At 44.2% G+C, this 17,073-nt stretch overlaps 1 protein-coding gene across 44 annotated transcripts in view; it reads left to right on the top strand.

Moving 5' to 3' along the window:
• The window catches only part of AMOTL1 (angiomotin like 1), a 183,754-nt gene that overhangs the window by 123,531 nt on the left and 43,150 nt on the right, over positions 1–17,073 (top strand). For all 44 annotated transcript variants that reach the window (XM_070076967.2, XM_051820643.3, XM_070076937.2 and 41 more), the window contains 2 exons: positions 8,038–8,182; positions 9,437–9,526. In XM_070076967.2, the coding sequence (XP_069933068.1) occupies positions 8,038–8,182; positions 9,437–9,526 (235 nt within the window). The remainder of the gene's footprint in view (positions 1–8,037; positions 8,183–9,436; positions 9,527–17,073) is intronic.

The following is a 17,073-nucleotide window of genomic DNA, read 5'->3' on the forward strand; positions in this document are numbered from 1 at the left end:
CAACATCGGAGGGTCAAGAGTAGGTGCTCTTGTGTGCTTTCCGTGTGCTTCTGGCTTCTCAGATGGGAAGATGTGAGTCCCACCTATGTTGTTGTCATGGGAATGTAGGATGTGTGGCAGCCTTCATCCTAAGGACTCCAGGCTGAGAGCCAAAGTAAACAGGAGAACATCCTGCAGGATGAACCGTCACCAGGCAGTGATTTCATGAAGACCCACACGTCAGCATCCGACACGCTGCAGGCAGGTTGGCAGAGGCACAAGGGGGACGGAGGCAGTGGGATGTTGCAGGGCAGAAGGTCACAGGGCACCTGAGTTCCCCTTCTAGGGGCAAGGAAGCCTGTGTGGTGGTAGTGAGCTCATAAGAGTCTCAAGTGTCTGACTGTCCCTGGCAGTAAGGGGCTTTGTCAAGAGAAAAGGTAGGAATGTAAACTGCTGACTACAAAAGCATTGCCACATTAGGCCCTAGATGACTCCTGGCTGGCTCATTTACTGATCACTGTGCAGAGCTGATTTCACAAGTGTAGCTGGTCAGAGTGTCAAAGAAGTAGGCTTCCTTCACTTCCTGAGAGTGACCAGGGAACAAGCCGGGAGCAGTGGAGTTGATGATGCAAAGGTGCCCAGTCTGCCCCAGCACATTCACATGGAACTTCCTCCGAAAGGGTCTGAAATTTCCTGCGGTCAAGTCCAGGCTTGGCTCAGGGAGCTCTCGATGCCTTTATTGAAAGGGAAAATGGGGGCCAGAAACAAACAAGGGCTGGCTGAAGACTGTGGCCTTACTCCCACCTCCACCTGAACCCTTACAAGTTGGGAAACTGGTATGTGTCTCCTGGCCCTTGGCCTGTAAGTTGCCTCACAGGCCCTGGCTTGCCTCGAAAACCTCCCAGGGCAGCCTCTTTCTTGGTGCAGTCTGGAGATTAGGAAGGGCAGACTCAGCACTTTCTGGGAAACAAGTGTTTCTTTCTTCTGCCCTAATGGAGCTCAAGGCAGACATGTTCAGGGCTATGCAGACCTACCTGAGGGCAGAGCTTGGTGCTGGCTCTTTTCACATAGATGTTTCTGAAGAGTTACGTGGACAGAGCAGGAATCAGGAGGTCTTCCTGTTATTCTACAATGATGTTTTTAGTAATATACACTGTTTATTGACCTGTAGCATACATCTCTTTCTTATTTTGCTGCACATTTTTATTTTGAAAAACTAAATCACTCAATCACCCAGTGACTCAGTTTCTCCATGCAGAAGATGATTCTTAAAATTTGCATTGAGAAGATTTTTGATGAATTCTGGAAAAGGAGACAAATCAAAAGCAATTTCCTTTTTGGAACTGAAAGCTTCCTCTGTCTCCTGAGTACTATCAATGCTTCCATTAAAGACTGCGTTTCACAAATCTGTCATATGTCAAACCAGAAATGTTGATGGAACCTGGAGATTTGGGTAGATACTTGCCATATGCCTCACCAGTTGCGTGGCTGTTCTCAGCACTGGGACCAGGAGAGTTGCTTGAATTTTGTGTTGTAACCTTTTGTGCACTGTGTTTCCAAGGACATCCTGGTCTCGGTCTTACCTCACCACCGGCCTCATTGCTCAGTGTTCTTAAGAAGCAGCTGCTGATGTCTTGGGTCTGGGGAGAGAGTGATTGCAATGACAGCTGCTTCTCAGTGATGCTGCTGTTAGTGTCCTGGTGTGAATTTGACCGCCTGTTTTGAGTGGGCTCACTGTACTATGCTACAGGATCTGACCGCTCTGTGCCTGCAATATCGTCTCATCTGAGAGCCTCACAGCATTGGGAACGCTTTCACCCTCACAGAGATGAGTTGAAAGGGCAGAACCAAAATTGATGGATTTTTAATTGCAGAGCTTATTGTACACATACTCTGCCAGGAACACGGCAGAAAAGCACGACTCAGTTCAAGTGCTGCCAAAGCCCAGCATGGATATGAAGGCCCTGTTTGCACAGAAGCACAGGGTGGTGATGACCACTGTTAAGGAAGGATGCTTGAGGACCCCCAGAAAGAGCTATTATTGTTGTCTTCCCTTTGGGTTACTTATTTTGCTTCTTCTTCCTCCAAGTTTCTATGAAACTTAATGAATGGACAGAGTTTCCACCAAGACCAGATTGTGGGCCTCGGAAGCCATCAGAACAGATGGGTTTTGGTATGGAAAGGTCCAAGCATTGATGGCTCCCCTAGGCTTGCTTTATTCCAGATCTTCTTTTGTGAGCTAAACAAAGGTGGCTTTAATTGGTCCACCTGTGGCTTGCACCATGGGCCCTTCTCTGCCCTGTATGTCCTTGAGCTTTGTGTGTGAAAGGTGCACAGAAAAAAAGCCAGTGTGTGGACATTGGAATGGTGTTGATTTTCTCAGGGCGCATTTGCTTCATGGCAGCAGCACTGTTGGAAGGCGTGAAGGGCTTTCTTTTATGCTCTTTGTTGTGTTCCTGGGACTCTGAGTGCTTCCTTGTGATTACAGGGGTTCTTTATCCTTGCCTAAGAGCTCCCTGACCCCTGGACAGGAAGGCAGGTGGGGAACTGTGAAGGCAAACTTGATATTTCCCCCACGCACCATACTCAGTCTCAACTGTCCCTGATGGTTCCCATATTAAAATTAGCCCATCCAACTTTCCCTTTGTCTTTAACAAAGCCCAGATGGACTTGAGATGGTCTGGACATGCAAGGGTGTGGCTCCCACTCTGAAGGCGTTTACAATCATGACTGGAAGAGCTTTAGACTTAAAATTCTTAAAATGAGCCTCATTGAACTTCCTACCCCTTTGGAATCCTTGCTGCATGTCCCTGAAATGTGATCATTCATTTTTTACTTGAATGCTTCCAGAGGGGCTGACATTGTGGTGCAGTGGGTTAAGCTGCTGCCTGCAACATTAGCATCCCATATCTGAGTGCACATTGAGTCCCAGCCGCTCCACTTCCAATACAGTTCCCTGCTAAAGTGCAAGAGAAGGCAGCATAAGGTGGCCTAACTGCTGGGGCCCCTGCACCCATGAGGAGACCAAATGGAATTCTACTTCTGGCTTCCATCTGGCCCACATCTGGCTGTTGCAGCCATTTGGGGAAGGAACCAGCAGGTGGAAGATTTCTCTTGTGCACACATGCTGTCTCACTCTTGCTGTGTCATTCTGATTTCCAAATAAAATAAATCTTAAAAAAAAATGCTTCCAGAGAAGAGAAGCTCACTACTGGATATACTACATTTCTGGAAAACGTAGCTGAGAAAATTCTTTATGTTGAATCAAAGTCTGCATTGCCTTAACTTCCTACATTTGATTATAGCTCTGTCCTCTGTAACCACATTGACAAATCTTTCACTACCACTACAGCCATTGCTTCTCATACAGAACACCTTGCCCTGCACTGGGATCCTTATTCTTTGTCTCTGGGTGCCTTCTAAGTACACAGCCATGTGCTGATTCTCACTTATTTAGCATTGGGATAGGAAACTACACCATGATAGGGGCCCTGAAGTTTCCTTTTGCAGTGTGCAGAGAGAAGTGCTTTTAGTGAAAGAATCCATGGCTGGGCATGGTGTATCAGTATCCACTCTGCCTTTAGAAGTTAGATATTTAGGCCAGCGCCACGGCTCGATAGGCTAATCTTCCGCCTGTGGCGCCGGCACACTGGGTTCTAGTCCTGGTCGGGGTGCCAGATTCTGTCCCGGTTGCTCCTCTTCCAGTCCAGCTCTCTGCTGTGGCCCAGGAGTGCAGTGGAGGATGGCCCAAGTCCTTGGGCCCTGCACCTTCATGGGAGACCAGGAGAAGCACCTGGCTCCTGGCTTTGGATCAGCGCGGTGCGCCGGCCACAGCGGCCATTGGAGGGTGAACCAACAGCAAAAAGGAAGACCTTTCTCTCTGTCTCTCTCTCTCTCTCACTGTCTACTCTGCCTGTCAAAAAACAAAACAAAACAAAACAAAAAAACCACCACCACCAACAACAACAAAAAAAGAAGTTAGATATTTAAAGACTGACTCAGCAGTCAGCATTTTTGTTGTCAACAGGGAACAGTTCTGGGGTGTTAAGAATTATGTCCCTGAGGAGTTAACAGTGAAGTAAGAGACTCAACAATTGCACGCCCATATCACAGTTCCCATGAGGCAAATGAACCAGATAAAAATAACACTACAAAGTCAGGTCCAGAGGAAGTTTCTGTGAGACGTACAGTTCAGGGAGGCCTCCTCAGTGCTCTGGACTTGCAGGATGAGTGCTAGTCTCCTGGTGGAAGCCTCGAGGGTGTAGGGCACCGACAGCCTCCTTTGTGACTAGGTCATGCCCTGTGATGTTCAAGGAGACTGTCCCTGTGGCATGCTCACCTGACTGGAAACAAAAGATGCCTTTTATAGGTGAAATTAGCAAAGAAATGGTCTTGTGTTTTTAAAAATGCTTTTTTTTTTTCATGTACTTGAAAGAGAGAGAGAGGGAGAGAGATCAATCTTCTGTTAGTTCACCCAGCAAATGGCCACAACAGCCAGGGCTGGGCCAGGCTGAATATAGGAGTGTGGAATTCCATCTGAGTCTCCTTCACAGGTGGCAGGGGCCAAGCACATAAACCATCATCTGCTGCCTCCCATCATGCATTAGCAGAGAGCTAGATCAGAAGCAAAGCAGCCCAACTAGAACTGGCACTCCAGTAGAGGATGCGGGTGTCGTAAACAGCAATTTCTCCCTCTGTGACACAGTGCTCACCCCTGGTGTTGTGTGTGTTGTGAAAACAGAATTAAAAGGAAGAAATGCCATTTGCAGAACTATGAACAGGATTCAAGGCATCCTGCTCACTGTGCTGCCGTATTAACAATAATTCATATCTTTGAAAGAAGCAGAAGGGCCTTGTGGAAATGAGATCATGGAAGACCCAGCTCCGGTTTAAGGAGGCCTTTGTGTCGCTCCCCCTCTTCGTGGAGGAACGACACAGGACCCTGCGCTGTTCTTTTGTCTGCTTGGCCCTTCCCGGGTTTGCTGCTGGTTCTTCCCGGGTTGGCTGCCGTCCCTCCACCTCCGTGGAGGGGCGGGCCCCCCTGCCACTTTCCCCACTTCCGCGGGGGAGCGGCACACCGCCGGCCGGCTCTCTCGGGGGCTGCTCAGGTGTTCCTTCAGATAGATGTTCCTGGTGCATGTTGTCTCTCTCCTCCTTTATAGTCCTCTTCCACCAATCCCAACTCTGCTACCCACACGCCGAGTACACTGCTCTCCTCCAATCAGGAGCAGGTCCTGCAGCTTGTCAAGTTGGTGAGAGGCAGCTGGGTAGAAGCTGTTGCCTCCTCTCCCAGCGCCATATTGTGGGAGAGCAGATGCATAGAATAAGTCTTAATTCCAGTAACTTAGTCTAGTCCGAGTTGCTCCCCACACCTTTGGGAAAATAACATGGCACCAAAAGGAGCCTACTTGGCTGCCCCTGAGCAGAAGCCCCAGGGCCCTCCGGCCTCTGCACTGCCCTCTTTGCAGACACCTCTGGGGACCCGGACCAAGGTCTCTCCTTTCCGTTTTTGGCTTCCTGGTCCTATGGTACCCCTGGCTTCTTCTCTCTCCCTGTTCTTCTGCTCATCCCTCCCTCAGCATGAGTGCTCTCCGTGCATGGCCCTCTGGTCTACAGCTGGTCACCCAAGTGCTCTCCACTTTATGACTGCATCTGCCATCTGTTCACTGGGGACACCACAGCTGTCTCCTGGTCCTGGCTTTCAGACCTGTGTGTCCACCTGGTAATGGGAAATCTTTCCCAAGATATTCTGCAGGCTCCTCAAATGTCTTGTCTCCCAAACTAGGCTGACTCCTTTTTCTTTGGTATACCTGTTTCTCTTGGAATAATCCCTATGTTCTCTTTTATTTCTCTCCTTTATGGTCCAGACCTAGCACCAAGACCTACTGATTCTACTCTTTAGTGTCTTGATGCCCATCCTTGTCACCTCTCCGTGAACTTGCTACAGTAGCCTCTTACCTGGACTTTTCTCCTGCTTCCTCTCCCCATTCCCATTCTTTCATGCCATGCTTTAGTTTTATCTCTACAAAAACTCTGAAAGTTTCATGCCACCTTTCTGCTTATAGCCCTCCCCTCTCCAAAACCATCCACCCCTATAATTCTCCCTTACTGTAGCTTGTAGTCCATCCTTGGGCCCCATAGCCTGCCACTGGGTCCTTGTTTGTGTCCCTGGACTTCCTGTCCCATCAGAAACATGCACCTACTTTCTAAGCTGGTGCCCTGTATTTTGCACGGAATGTCAAAACCCTTTCAACCTTCTTTTCTATCTGGCAAATTCCTGTTCATCCTTCAATATTCATTTAAGATGGCATTTTCTCTAACATATTTTTTAAAGATTTTTTTTTAATTTATTTATTTGACAGGTAGAGTTACAGACAGTGAGGGGGAGAGAGAGAAAGGTCTTCCTTCCATCGTTTCACTCCCCAAATGGCTGCAATGGCTGGAGCTACACTGACAGTGAGAGGGAGAGACAGAGAGAAGGGTCTTCTGTCCATTGGTTCACTCCCCAATTGGCCGCATTGGCCAGAGCTGTGCCAATCCAAAGCCAGGAGCCAGGTGCCTCCTCCCTGTCTCCCATGCGGGTGCAGGGGCCCAAGCACCTGGACCATCCTCCACTGCCTTCCCGGGCCACAGCAGAGAACTGGACTGGAAGAGGAGCAACCGGGACTAGAACCCAGTGCCCACATTGGATGCCGGCGCCGCAGACAGAGGATCAACCTAGAGAGCCACGGCACCAGCCCCCTAACGTATTTTTTTAAAAACCCTCTTGCACCCAGCAAAGTGGGATTAGTTTACCACCACATCCCTTATTATATTGTGTGTGTCTGGGTAAGGCCAACTTAGACTGTGAACTCTTCCTAAAGGCCAGAAATTGTCTCAGCACTCTGTCCCTGGCACCCAGAAGAGTTTTTGCACATTGCAAATGAACACTGAATATTTGTTAGGATATGTATTATTTATTGGAGTCTTGGCAAGGACTTTCTGATCTGGACAGCTGGGGTTCTGGAAGGTGACTGCCAGGCTCCCGGTGACATCACTGTCCTGTAGAGTGAAAACATGGTTCTGGTGACCATTGTGGCGAGGGCGGGGACATTAATTCTCCAGCCCCACCAGCTTTGCCTCTTATTCTGACTTTCAGCAGCAACTGAATGAACTTCCATGTTTTCAGGCTCTCACCAGCCATCACCCTTTCTCCTGCGTTTATGTTACTTGACAGTAAAATGAGGTCCACTGATCTCCACTTCAAAAACAACTGTTAGGCCCTTATTGTAATAATTATACTACTTTGTCCTAGATTTATATGCACTGTAGAGGGGGAGGGGAGGGGAAGGCAGGGGAGGAGAGGGGAGGGAAGAAGGAAGGAAGGAAGGGAGGAAAGAAGGGAAGGAGGGAGGGAGGGAAGGAAGGAAAGGGCTCCCGCAGTTAGTTTTTGATTTAGTGAAATGCTCTATCTCTGGTTTTAATCCCATCTCCATCAATTCCTTTACATATTTTCCATGGTGGCTTTGTTTATATTTAGCTGTAAGTCCATTAGTCTTTTACAGATACAGCTCTATAGACAAGTGTGTGAAAACACTGAGTAATTAAGCCTCTTCTGGAGTAGATTCTGTATTCTTTGGGGATGGTAGGAGGATCTCTGGAAAGAGCACTGCACTTGGAATCTGGGAATCTGGGTCTACTTGCAGTTCTTTAGGCTTTCTGTATTTTAATATTTTCCTTATGTTGACTGGGGGCGATAATAAGAGCACAGATTTCCATATGAAATGTAAGACTTTTAAGTTGTGTTTAGATTTACCCCTTCCTAGTGTTGGTACAGAGAAATTTTTGTAAGGTGATGCCAGATGGTCCGGCCAGACTTGTGAGTGTGTTTCATACAGGATCCTAACAGCCTTGGAAAGGTGGACGGGGAGTGAAACCGATTACATGATTTGGTGGACATGAAACTGAGATGCAGAAGGGCTGCCATGAAGACCCAGCCTTTGCACTTGGAGTATCAGAGAATCAGTTTTACTAAGATTCCGGCATGAATGTCCCCTTAATGCTAGTTCTTTCTTTTAGTTTGAAAAAGAACTTCAGAGGATTTCAGAAGCCTATGAGAGTCTGGTCAAGTCCACCACCAAGCGAGAGTCACTGGACAAGGCAATGAGAAACAAACTGGAAGGCGAAATTAGAAGACTTCATGATTTCAACAGAGACCTGCGAGGCATGTCAAGTCCTATTCATGTTCCCCTACCCTGAATTATTGTGTGGCTAGTGGCGTGACTTCAGGGCCAATCGCTCTGCCACGGGTGCTGTTCTGCCCGTGTTAGACAGTCTTGTAAATCCCAACCATCTGGTAAGAAGGGGCAGTGCTCAAAGAGCAGAATTGTTCTCTTCTGCCTTGTAGGTTGTGGCACTGAGCCTTAGAAGCAGGCACAAGTCTGTGAAAGGAAGGGAGTCTGTGTGTAGCTGCTTCTTGCTCTAAAGGTACTGAGCAGTACTCGTGACTTATATGAGAAGACCAGTGTAGGACGCACAGCCCTTTGCACTTCAAGTTGAGTGCTTGGCAGCATCCTTTGAAAACCAGCACTTAACACTTGCTAGCTATAGTATAGAAGACAGAGCTAGAATGTGTTCCTCCTGGGGCAAAAAGCCCCAACAGTGAAAAGAGTAGACATTCTTACTCCCTGAAATATAGGAGCCACCTGCTCTCAGATCTTGGCAACCCCTGATGATTGTGATGTTTTAACCCATAAAATTAGACTTCATTTCAGTCAACCCAGCCATTTTTCAGTTGCTTCATATTCCAAAACACTCAGGACACTGGCATTCCCAGTAGCTAGGTCCTACCTCTTCTGTTACTACAAACCCTTTTGTGTTGGACGTCATATTACCTCAATAAACACGATTTTATTTAAATTATTTAATTGAATTAATGAAGATACATCACGTAGTTCAAGCAAACAAAAAGCTCACTGTGTACAATTTTCATTCATCAGGTCAAGTTGCCTTTTTCTTTTTTTTTTTTTTTAAAAGGAATATAATGAGCTGCTCTTTTTTTATTTTAATTTTGATTCTGAGATGCAGATGGAGTTAGCAGATAAAACATATAGGGCTGGTGGTCCAGGTTAGACTAGGGCTGGGTTTGAAGCCAAGGAGAATGCACCTCTTTGCAAGGACTTGCAGCCACAGGTTTGCTGGCCTTGGAAGCAGGGAAGCAGTTTTCCTCGGAACCTGTCCCAGCCAACTGCTGGTGCACTCCCCTTGGTGTTACTTGTACAAAGAAACAGTGCGGCATCTGAAAGCTTTTCTTTTGATGTTTTGAAACAGTTATTGTTCCTCCCCAAGAGATCTGAGTTTTGGGCTCCTGCCTGAGCATCTCTTCCTACCCAGCTCTTGGTATCCATTTCGTTTCTCAGCTGGATGATGACTGAAATCCATATGCAGTTCTCTGTAATCATTTCCTCTTTGTTCATAGACCGACTGGAGACTGCCAACAGGCAACTTTCCAGCAGGGACTACGATGGGCACGAAGACAAAGCTGCAGAAGGGCATTCTGCTTCCCAGAGTGAGTCTCCGCATTCGCTTCTCCTACAGCGGGTCTTTTTGAAAACTGGGGGCCTGAGAAAAGAATCGTGTCGGCTTTACATAGACTTTGTGTCGTTTATTTTTTTGCTTGTTAATTTAACATACAACTTACTGGCCACAGAGGAGGCCTTCCAGAGAGGCTGGATGTAGATTACTTCAGCAATGTTTTTTCTGTTCTTCTGACCTCCAATTTCTCTCTAATTCCCTGTATGGAATAGCAATAGAACAGGATTTCCTGGCACTCACTGCTTCAAATAAGTCACAAACCCTTTTTCCTCCAGGAGGGGGAAAGAGGCTACTGGTGAGATTTGATTTTCTTGGCTGGTTTTGTGCTTGCTTAGGCTGAGGAGTTCTAGACTGGCTGGCCTTTATATCTGCTCATATGATGCTTATTTCCAGAAGCCACCAAGCCCATTTCAGCCAGCAACAGTGAACAGTGGCTTTGTAAGCCTCTAGATGTATTGGGAAGATATTTTATTAATTTGACCAGTGGCAAATAATAGGATAAGACGAATGTTTTAGAAATCGCTGATCAAAGTTGGAATTTCTGCAAATTCATTGCACAAGCCAGAAATGTGGAAATCCAACTATCTTCTTTTTTAAGCTGCTTAAAAAATGAAATTCATGCATCGATGTGATAATTCTAAATGACATTAGGAGTAAGTGTTCACAAAGTAAAGACAATTTGAAAAAACAGAAAGTACTGTATTTGAGTTCTCTCTGTCCCTTTTATGATGGTGGTATTCTGATAGATGGGTCCCCAAATGCAGCCCTAAATTTTAAAAGCTGGGGAATAATTGCTTGCATTTTCTGAATTCCACTACTGTTTTGTTGGGTTTAACCTTCCTTGTTTTCCCCAAGTTTACTCATGATTTCATTCCATTATTAGTCTCTGCCTCATTGTTTTAAATTCTATTTTTGGCAAATAGACACTAATATTGTCAGATTACTTTGTAATCTTACAGTGGATAATTGGCCTGTCTTCCAGATTCATGTAAAAAGTTATGTCAGTGCTCCGAATTGCTTGATATTTTCTAACACAATATATACCTCATCTTCTGGGTGCAACAGATTTTTTTTTCCTTTGACTTTTTTTTTTTAACTTTTATTTAATGAATATAAATTTCCAAAGTACGACTTGTGGATTACAATGGCTTCCCCCCAATACCGTCCCTCCCACCCACAACCCTCCCCTTTCCCCCTCCCTCTCCCCTTCCATTCACATCAAGATTCATTTTCGATTATCTTAATATACAGAAGATCAGCTTAGTATACATTAAGTAAGGATTTCAACAGTTTGCTCCCACACAGAAACATAAAGTGAAAAATAATAGATGATTTTTTTTAAATGATGATGAAATCAGATCAGACCTATTGTCATGTTTAATCCCAGTAAGAGTCAAGTTGGGAATTGATAATTTTTTTTTTTTTTACAGAGGATCAGTTTAGTATACATTAAGTAAAGATTTCAACAGTTTGCACCCCCATAGAAACACAAAGTGAAATATACTGTTTGAGTACTCGTTATAGCATTAAGCCTCAATGTACAGCACATTAAGGACAGAGATCCTACATGAGGAATAAGTGCACCGTGACTCCTGTTGTTGACTTTACAAATTGACACTCCTGTTTATGGCATCAGTAATCTCCCTATGCACCAGTCATGAGTTTCCAAGGCTATGGAAGCCCCTTGAGTTCTCCGACTCTTATCTTGTTTAGACAAGGTCATAGTCAAAGTGGAGGTTCTCTCCTCCCTTCAGAGAAAGGTACCTCCTTCTTTGAAGACCTGTTCTTTCCACTGGGATCTCACTCACAGAGATCTTTTTGCCAGAGTGTCTTGGCTTTCCATGCCTGAAATACTCTCATGGGCTTTTCAGCCAGATCCGAATGCCTTTAGGGCTGATTCTGAGGCCAGAGTGCTATTTAGGACATCTGCCATTCTATGAGTCTGCTAAGTATCTCACTTCCCATGTTGGATCACTCTCCCCTTTATTTATTCTATCAGTTAGTGTTAGCAGGTACTAGACTTGTTTATGTGCTCCCTTTGACTCTTAGTCCTTTCATTATGATCAATTGTGAACTGAAATTGATCACCTGGAACAGTGAGATGGCATTGGTACATGCCACCTTGATGGGATTGAATTGAAATCCCCTGGTATGTTTCTAACTCTACCATTTGGGGCAAGTCAGCTTGAGCATGTCCCAAATTATACATCTCTTCCCTCTCTTATTCCCACTCTTATGTTTAACAGGGATCACATTTCAGTTAATTTTCAACACTTAAGAATAACTGTGTGATAATTACAGAATAAAACCAGTCATATTAAGTAGAACAGACAAAAAAAACTACTAAGAGGGATAATGTATTAAGTTGTTCATTAACAGTCAGGGCTATGCTGATCAAGTCACCATTTCTCATAGTGTGCATTTCACTTCAGGAGGTTTCCTTTTTGGTGTTCAGTCAGTTGTCACTGATCAGGGAGAACATATGGTATTTGTCCCTTTGGGACGGGCTTACTTCACTCAGCATGATGTGTTCCAGATTCCTCCATTTTGTTGCAAATGACTGGATTTCGTTGTTTCTTACTGCGGTATAGTATTCTAAAGAGTACATATCCCATAATTTCTTTATCCAGTCTACCGTTGATGGGCATTTAGGTTGGTTCCAGGTCTTGGCTATTGTGAATTGTGCTGCAATAAACATTAGGGTGCAGACCGCTTTTGTGTTTGCCAATTTAAACTCCTTTGGGTAAATTCCAAGGAGTGGGATGGCTGGGTTGAACGGTAGGGTTATATTCAGGTTTCTGAGGAATCTCCAGACTGACTTCCATAGTGGCTTGACCAGTTTGCATTCCCACCAACAGTGGGTTAGTGTCCCTTTTCCCCCACATCCTCTCCAGCATCTGTTGTTGGTAGATTTCTGTATGTGAGCCATTCTAACCGGGGTGAGGTGAAACCTCATTGTGGTTTTGATTTGCATTTCCCTGATTGCTAGCGACCTTGAACATTTTTTCATGTGCCTGTTGGCCATTTGGATTTCCTCTTTTGAAAAATGTCTGTTGAGGTCCTTGGCCCATCTCTTAAGTGGGTTGTTGGTTTTGTTTTTGTGGAGTTTCTTGATCTCTTTGTAGATTCTGGTTATTAACCCTTTATCTGTGGGGGCAACAGATTTAACTTCTCATTTGAGCTTTCATTTCAAAGCTAAGGCTTCTTACTGTTTGCATGTAGGACTTTGATAATCACTTAGGTTTGGAAGACCATGCATATAGGTAGAGTAGATGTCTTTTTTAAAAGATTTATTTTTTTACTTAAAAGAGTTACACAAAGAGAGGATGAGACAGAGACAGACAGAGAGAGAGAGAGAGAGGGGAAGGTGTGTTGGGGGGAGATCTTCCACCTGCTGGTTCACTCCCCCAAATGGCTGCAATGGCCAGGGCTGGTCCAGGCTGAGGCCAGGAGTCAGGAGTGTCTTCTGGATTTCCCACGTGGGTGCAGGAGCCCAAGCACTTGGGCCGTCTTTCACTGCTTTCCCAGGTACACTAGCAGGGAGCCGAATCAGTGTGGGGCAGCTGGGTCTCGAACTGATGCTTTACCCACTGTGCCACAACACTGGCTCCAAGAAGATGTCTTTATGGCAGCTGTGGCAACAGGTTCTCTGTGTACCCTCTGCTGATGCTCTGCCTGCTTACCAGAGGTTATAATTTGACCACTCAGTTCAGATCAGAATGGAAAAAGTGATTTAACCCAGTGGCATTTTCTCTGGTCTCCCAGCCAGGCTGGTGTTGGTGGCATAATAGGGTTTGCTGTTGTGTGAGCTCAGAAACATTCCTGTAGACTTTAACCTTCTGGCTCAAAGCTGAAACATCAATAATCAGGCAAAGAGGCCTCATAAGCTTTACAGGGAATGGTTTGTTCTATGTAAATGTGCTCTACTGTGTTCCAAAGGCATAAACAAGAGAGATCAGAAGCATTTTTCAACTGTGGAAGGTATCGCAGTGTGGAAGTGTGATATAATTTAATCTAGGCAAGGCATTTGAAGCAGCTTTAGTAATCATGCTATCTAAGCAAGTTCCCCAGATCCAGTGTTCACAGGAATTGTTGTGCCCTCCTCATAGCTTTGTATTTATTTGCATTCAGTTTTTTCTCATCTGGTTTGGACTCAAGATGTTTTTTCAAATTTATAGATAAGTTTCTTTCCTGGTGAGTTGTAAGAACTCTTCGTATATTAAGGAATTTAGCATGTCCCTCGCCGTATATGTTGCAGATAATTTCCCCAGTTATTTTAAATATTTAATTATTGTGTTCTTTATCTTACAGATGATTTTTTAAAAAGATTTATTTATTTATTTGAAAGGGAGAATTACAGAGAGAGAGAGAGAGAATTGGCACCCAAACCAGCTTAACCCACTGTGCTACAGCAGTGGCCCCATTACAGAATAGTTTTAAAAGTAACCATATTTACATTTTTTAGGTTTTATGTCATGCTTAGAGATACTTTTCACATGCCAAAATTATAATATTCACCAATTTTTTAAAATATGAATATGATTTCACTGGTAACAAAGCTTGTATTGTCAAGCTAGCTTGGGAGGCCAAGAGAAATTCATGAAGGACTAGCCTAGAGGGAGGCTAACTAGCAGGTATTTCAGTATCTGGGAAGGAGATGGAGAGGTGGTGACCTAAGACAGCAGAAGCAGTGATGGAGAGTGGAAAAACAAGTGACAAGTTTCTAGGACTTGGTGATCAATTGTTTAATGGCAGAGAGAGAGAGAGAGAGAGAGAGAGAAGATGGGGAGAGGGAGAGATGTGGCTAGAGCAGCTAGATGAAATATCACCCTTTACTAATAACATGCAAGCAGAGCAGGTTGGGATTAGATAATGAGGCAAGGTTTAAGCTTGTTGAGTCATCTCATGTTGTAGGCTGTTCACAGTTCAGTGAGCAGGTATACCATAAGGTGGGGACGTACTTAGAAGGCCAGACGGGTGGTGCTGTGCAGGGCTTCCATTTTAGCAGAGGAGGACAGCATGGCAGCTGTTCATAGTTATTATTGTGTTCCATTATCTGTTTATTCTTTTAAAATTTTATTTGTTATATAAGTTCCATGTATTTCATATATACAGATTTAGTACCATAGTGACATTTCCCTCTCTACCCACGCTTCAACCCATCCTCCTCCTCCCTCTCATGTTCCCACTCTTAATTTTTTTATATATATTTTTAACAGCTTTTTTTTGGCAGGCAGAGTGGACAGTGAGAGAGAAAGAGAGAGAAAGGTCTTCCTTTTCCGTTGGTTCACCCCCTAATGGCCGCTGCGGCCGGCACACCATGCTGATCTGAAGCCAGGAGCCAGGTGCTTCCTCCTGGTCTCCTATGCAGGTGCAGGGCCCAAGGACTTGGGCCATCCTCCACTGCACTCCCGGGCCACAGCAGAGAGCTGGCCTGGAAGAGGAGTAACCGGGAGAGAATCTGGCGCTCCGACTGGGACTAGAACCCGGGGTGCCGGCGCTGCAAGGTGGAGGATTAGCCTATTGAGCCGCGGCACCAGCTACCCACTCTTAATTTTTAGAAAGATCTATTTTCAGTTTACTTAGTGATCATATAGTTAACCATACACTAAGTAAAGGATTTCAACAAATAGTATGAAAAAACAAATAGAACACTGTTCCTCAGTGAAAGAGACAAGGGCTGTAAACAATCATTAAATCTGTCAGTTTCACCCCAGTGCATTACATTTCAGGTACTCTATTAGTTAACTTGGATCAGAGAAAACATATCATATCTGTCTTTTGTGGACTGGCTTATTTCCCTTAGTATAATGGTTTCCAGTTGTATCCATTTTGTTGCAAAAGACAGGATTTCTTTTTTCTTTTTTCTTTCTTTTTTTTTTTTTTAACAGCTGAGCAGTATTCCATAGTGTATATATGCCATATTTCTTTATCCAGTCAACAGCTGATGGACATCTGGGTTGATTCCATATCTTTGCTATTACAAAATGAACATGGGGTACAGATAACTCTTTCATATGCTGATGTCTTTTGGTTTGCATTAATTCCCAGGAGTGGGATGGCTGGATCATACGGTAGGTCTATATTCAGATTTCTGAGATATCTCCATACTATCTTTCACGACGGCTGTACCCAGTTTACATTTCTACCAACACTGAACTAGCGTACCTCTTTCCACATATCCTCATCAGCATTTGTTGTTTGTTGATTTCTGTATGAGAGCCATTCTAACTGGAGTGAAGTGAAACCTCCTTGTGGTTTTGATTTGCATTTCCCTGATCACTAGTGATCCTGAGCATTTTTTCAAGTGTCTGTTAGCCATTTGGATTTCCTGTCTTGAAAAATGTCTGTTCAAGTCATTTGCCCATTTCTTAACTGGATTGTTTTGTTATTGTTGAATTTCTTGAGCTCTTTATAGAGTGTAGAGGTTAACCCTTTATTGGTTGCATGGTGTGCAAAAAGTTTCTCCCATCCTGTTGGTTGTCTCTTCATTTTGCTGAGTGTTTCTTTTGCAGTGCAGAAGCTTCTCAGCTTGATGTAATCCCATTTGTCAATTTTGGCTTTATTCATTGTACTTCTGGGGTCTTTTCCAAGAAGTCTTTGCCTATGGCAATGTCTTGCAGAGTTTCCCCTGATGTTCTCTAGTAATTTGAAGGTATTGGGTCATAGCTTTAGGTCTTTGATCCATTTTAAATAGATTTTTGTGTAAGGTATTAGATGTGCATTCTTTCAAAATCCCAGTCATTAGAATAAGGTTCAATCCCCTCATCCTTTTCAGATGAATTTTGGGGTATTTTATCACTTGGTTCAGAGGAAGATAAGAGAGTAGTGAATCTCTGGAACATACATGCTAGAGAGCTAAGGATGGTTGTAAAGTTCCTGACAATCACCTTGAACAATAGAAACATCAAAGGGAAGGGGGAGGCAGAGAATTGTGGACTCAGCTTTTGCTGAGTGTTCACATTGAAGCTAAGAACACACAACAACTCTTGCAGTAAAAGCTAAAGCTCTCTGTTAGTGGGAGTAAGAGGTTTTTACTGTCCAGTTTTTAATTTCTCTGCCTCCTAGGGTAAAATTCTTTTAAAAACTGAAATGTTTTCTTAAGTTGGAGCCCAGTGAAGGCCTTGATGGACGGCCTGAGTAATGACCACTTAGTTTTAAAGGTGAAAACAGACATTGAACAGGACTGTTGTGTTTCAGTCACAACATTTGTCTTACTGAAAATCTTGGGAAATTAAATGCATCGGATTTGATAACTTGGAGGAAATCACACGCATATCATCTAATGATATTTTAACAGTCTTTTTGGAGAGATTCAGAGTTTTGTTTGATTATTTTCTGTTTTTTCTTGTTTGTTTTTCCACATGTTTTTATAGCTTATAGAATGGTGATGTCAAAACCAAATTGCTCCTGAAAAAACAGGGCCCTTATCCAATTCCTGTTGGGCTGCCTATGTCAAACAAGGACTTCTTTGTCCTTTAACTTGACCAGGGTTCCTGTTTTTCATTTAGTTGAGATCTG

Source organism: Oryctolagus cuniculus, chromosome 1, assembly GCF_051225735.1.
Source record: "Oryctolagus cuniculus isolate XC-2025 breed Fujian yellow rabbit chromosome 1, ASM5122573v1, whole genome shotgun sequence".
In the NCBI taxonomy this organism is placed as follows: domain Eukaryota; kingdom Metazoa; phylum Chordata; class Mammalia; order Lagomorpha; family Leporidae; genus Oryctolagus; species Oryctolagus cuniculus.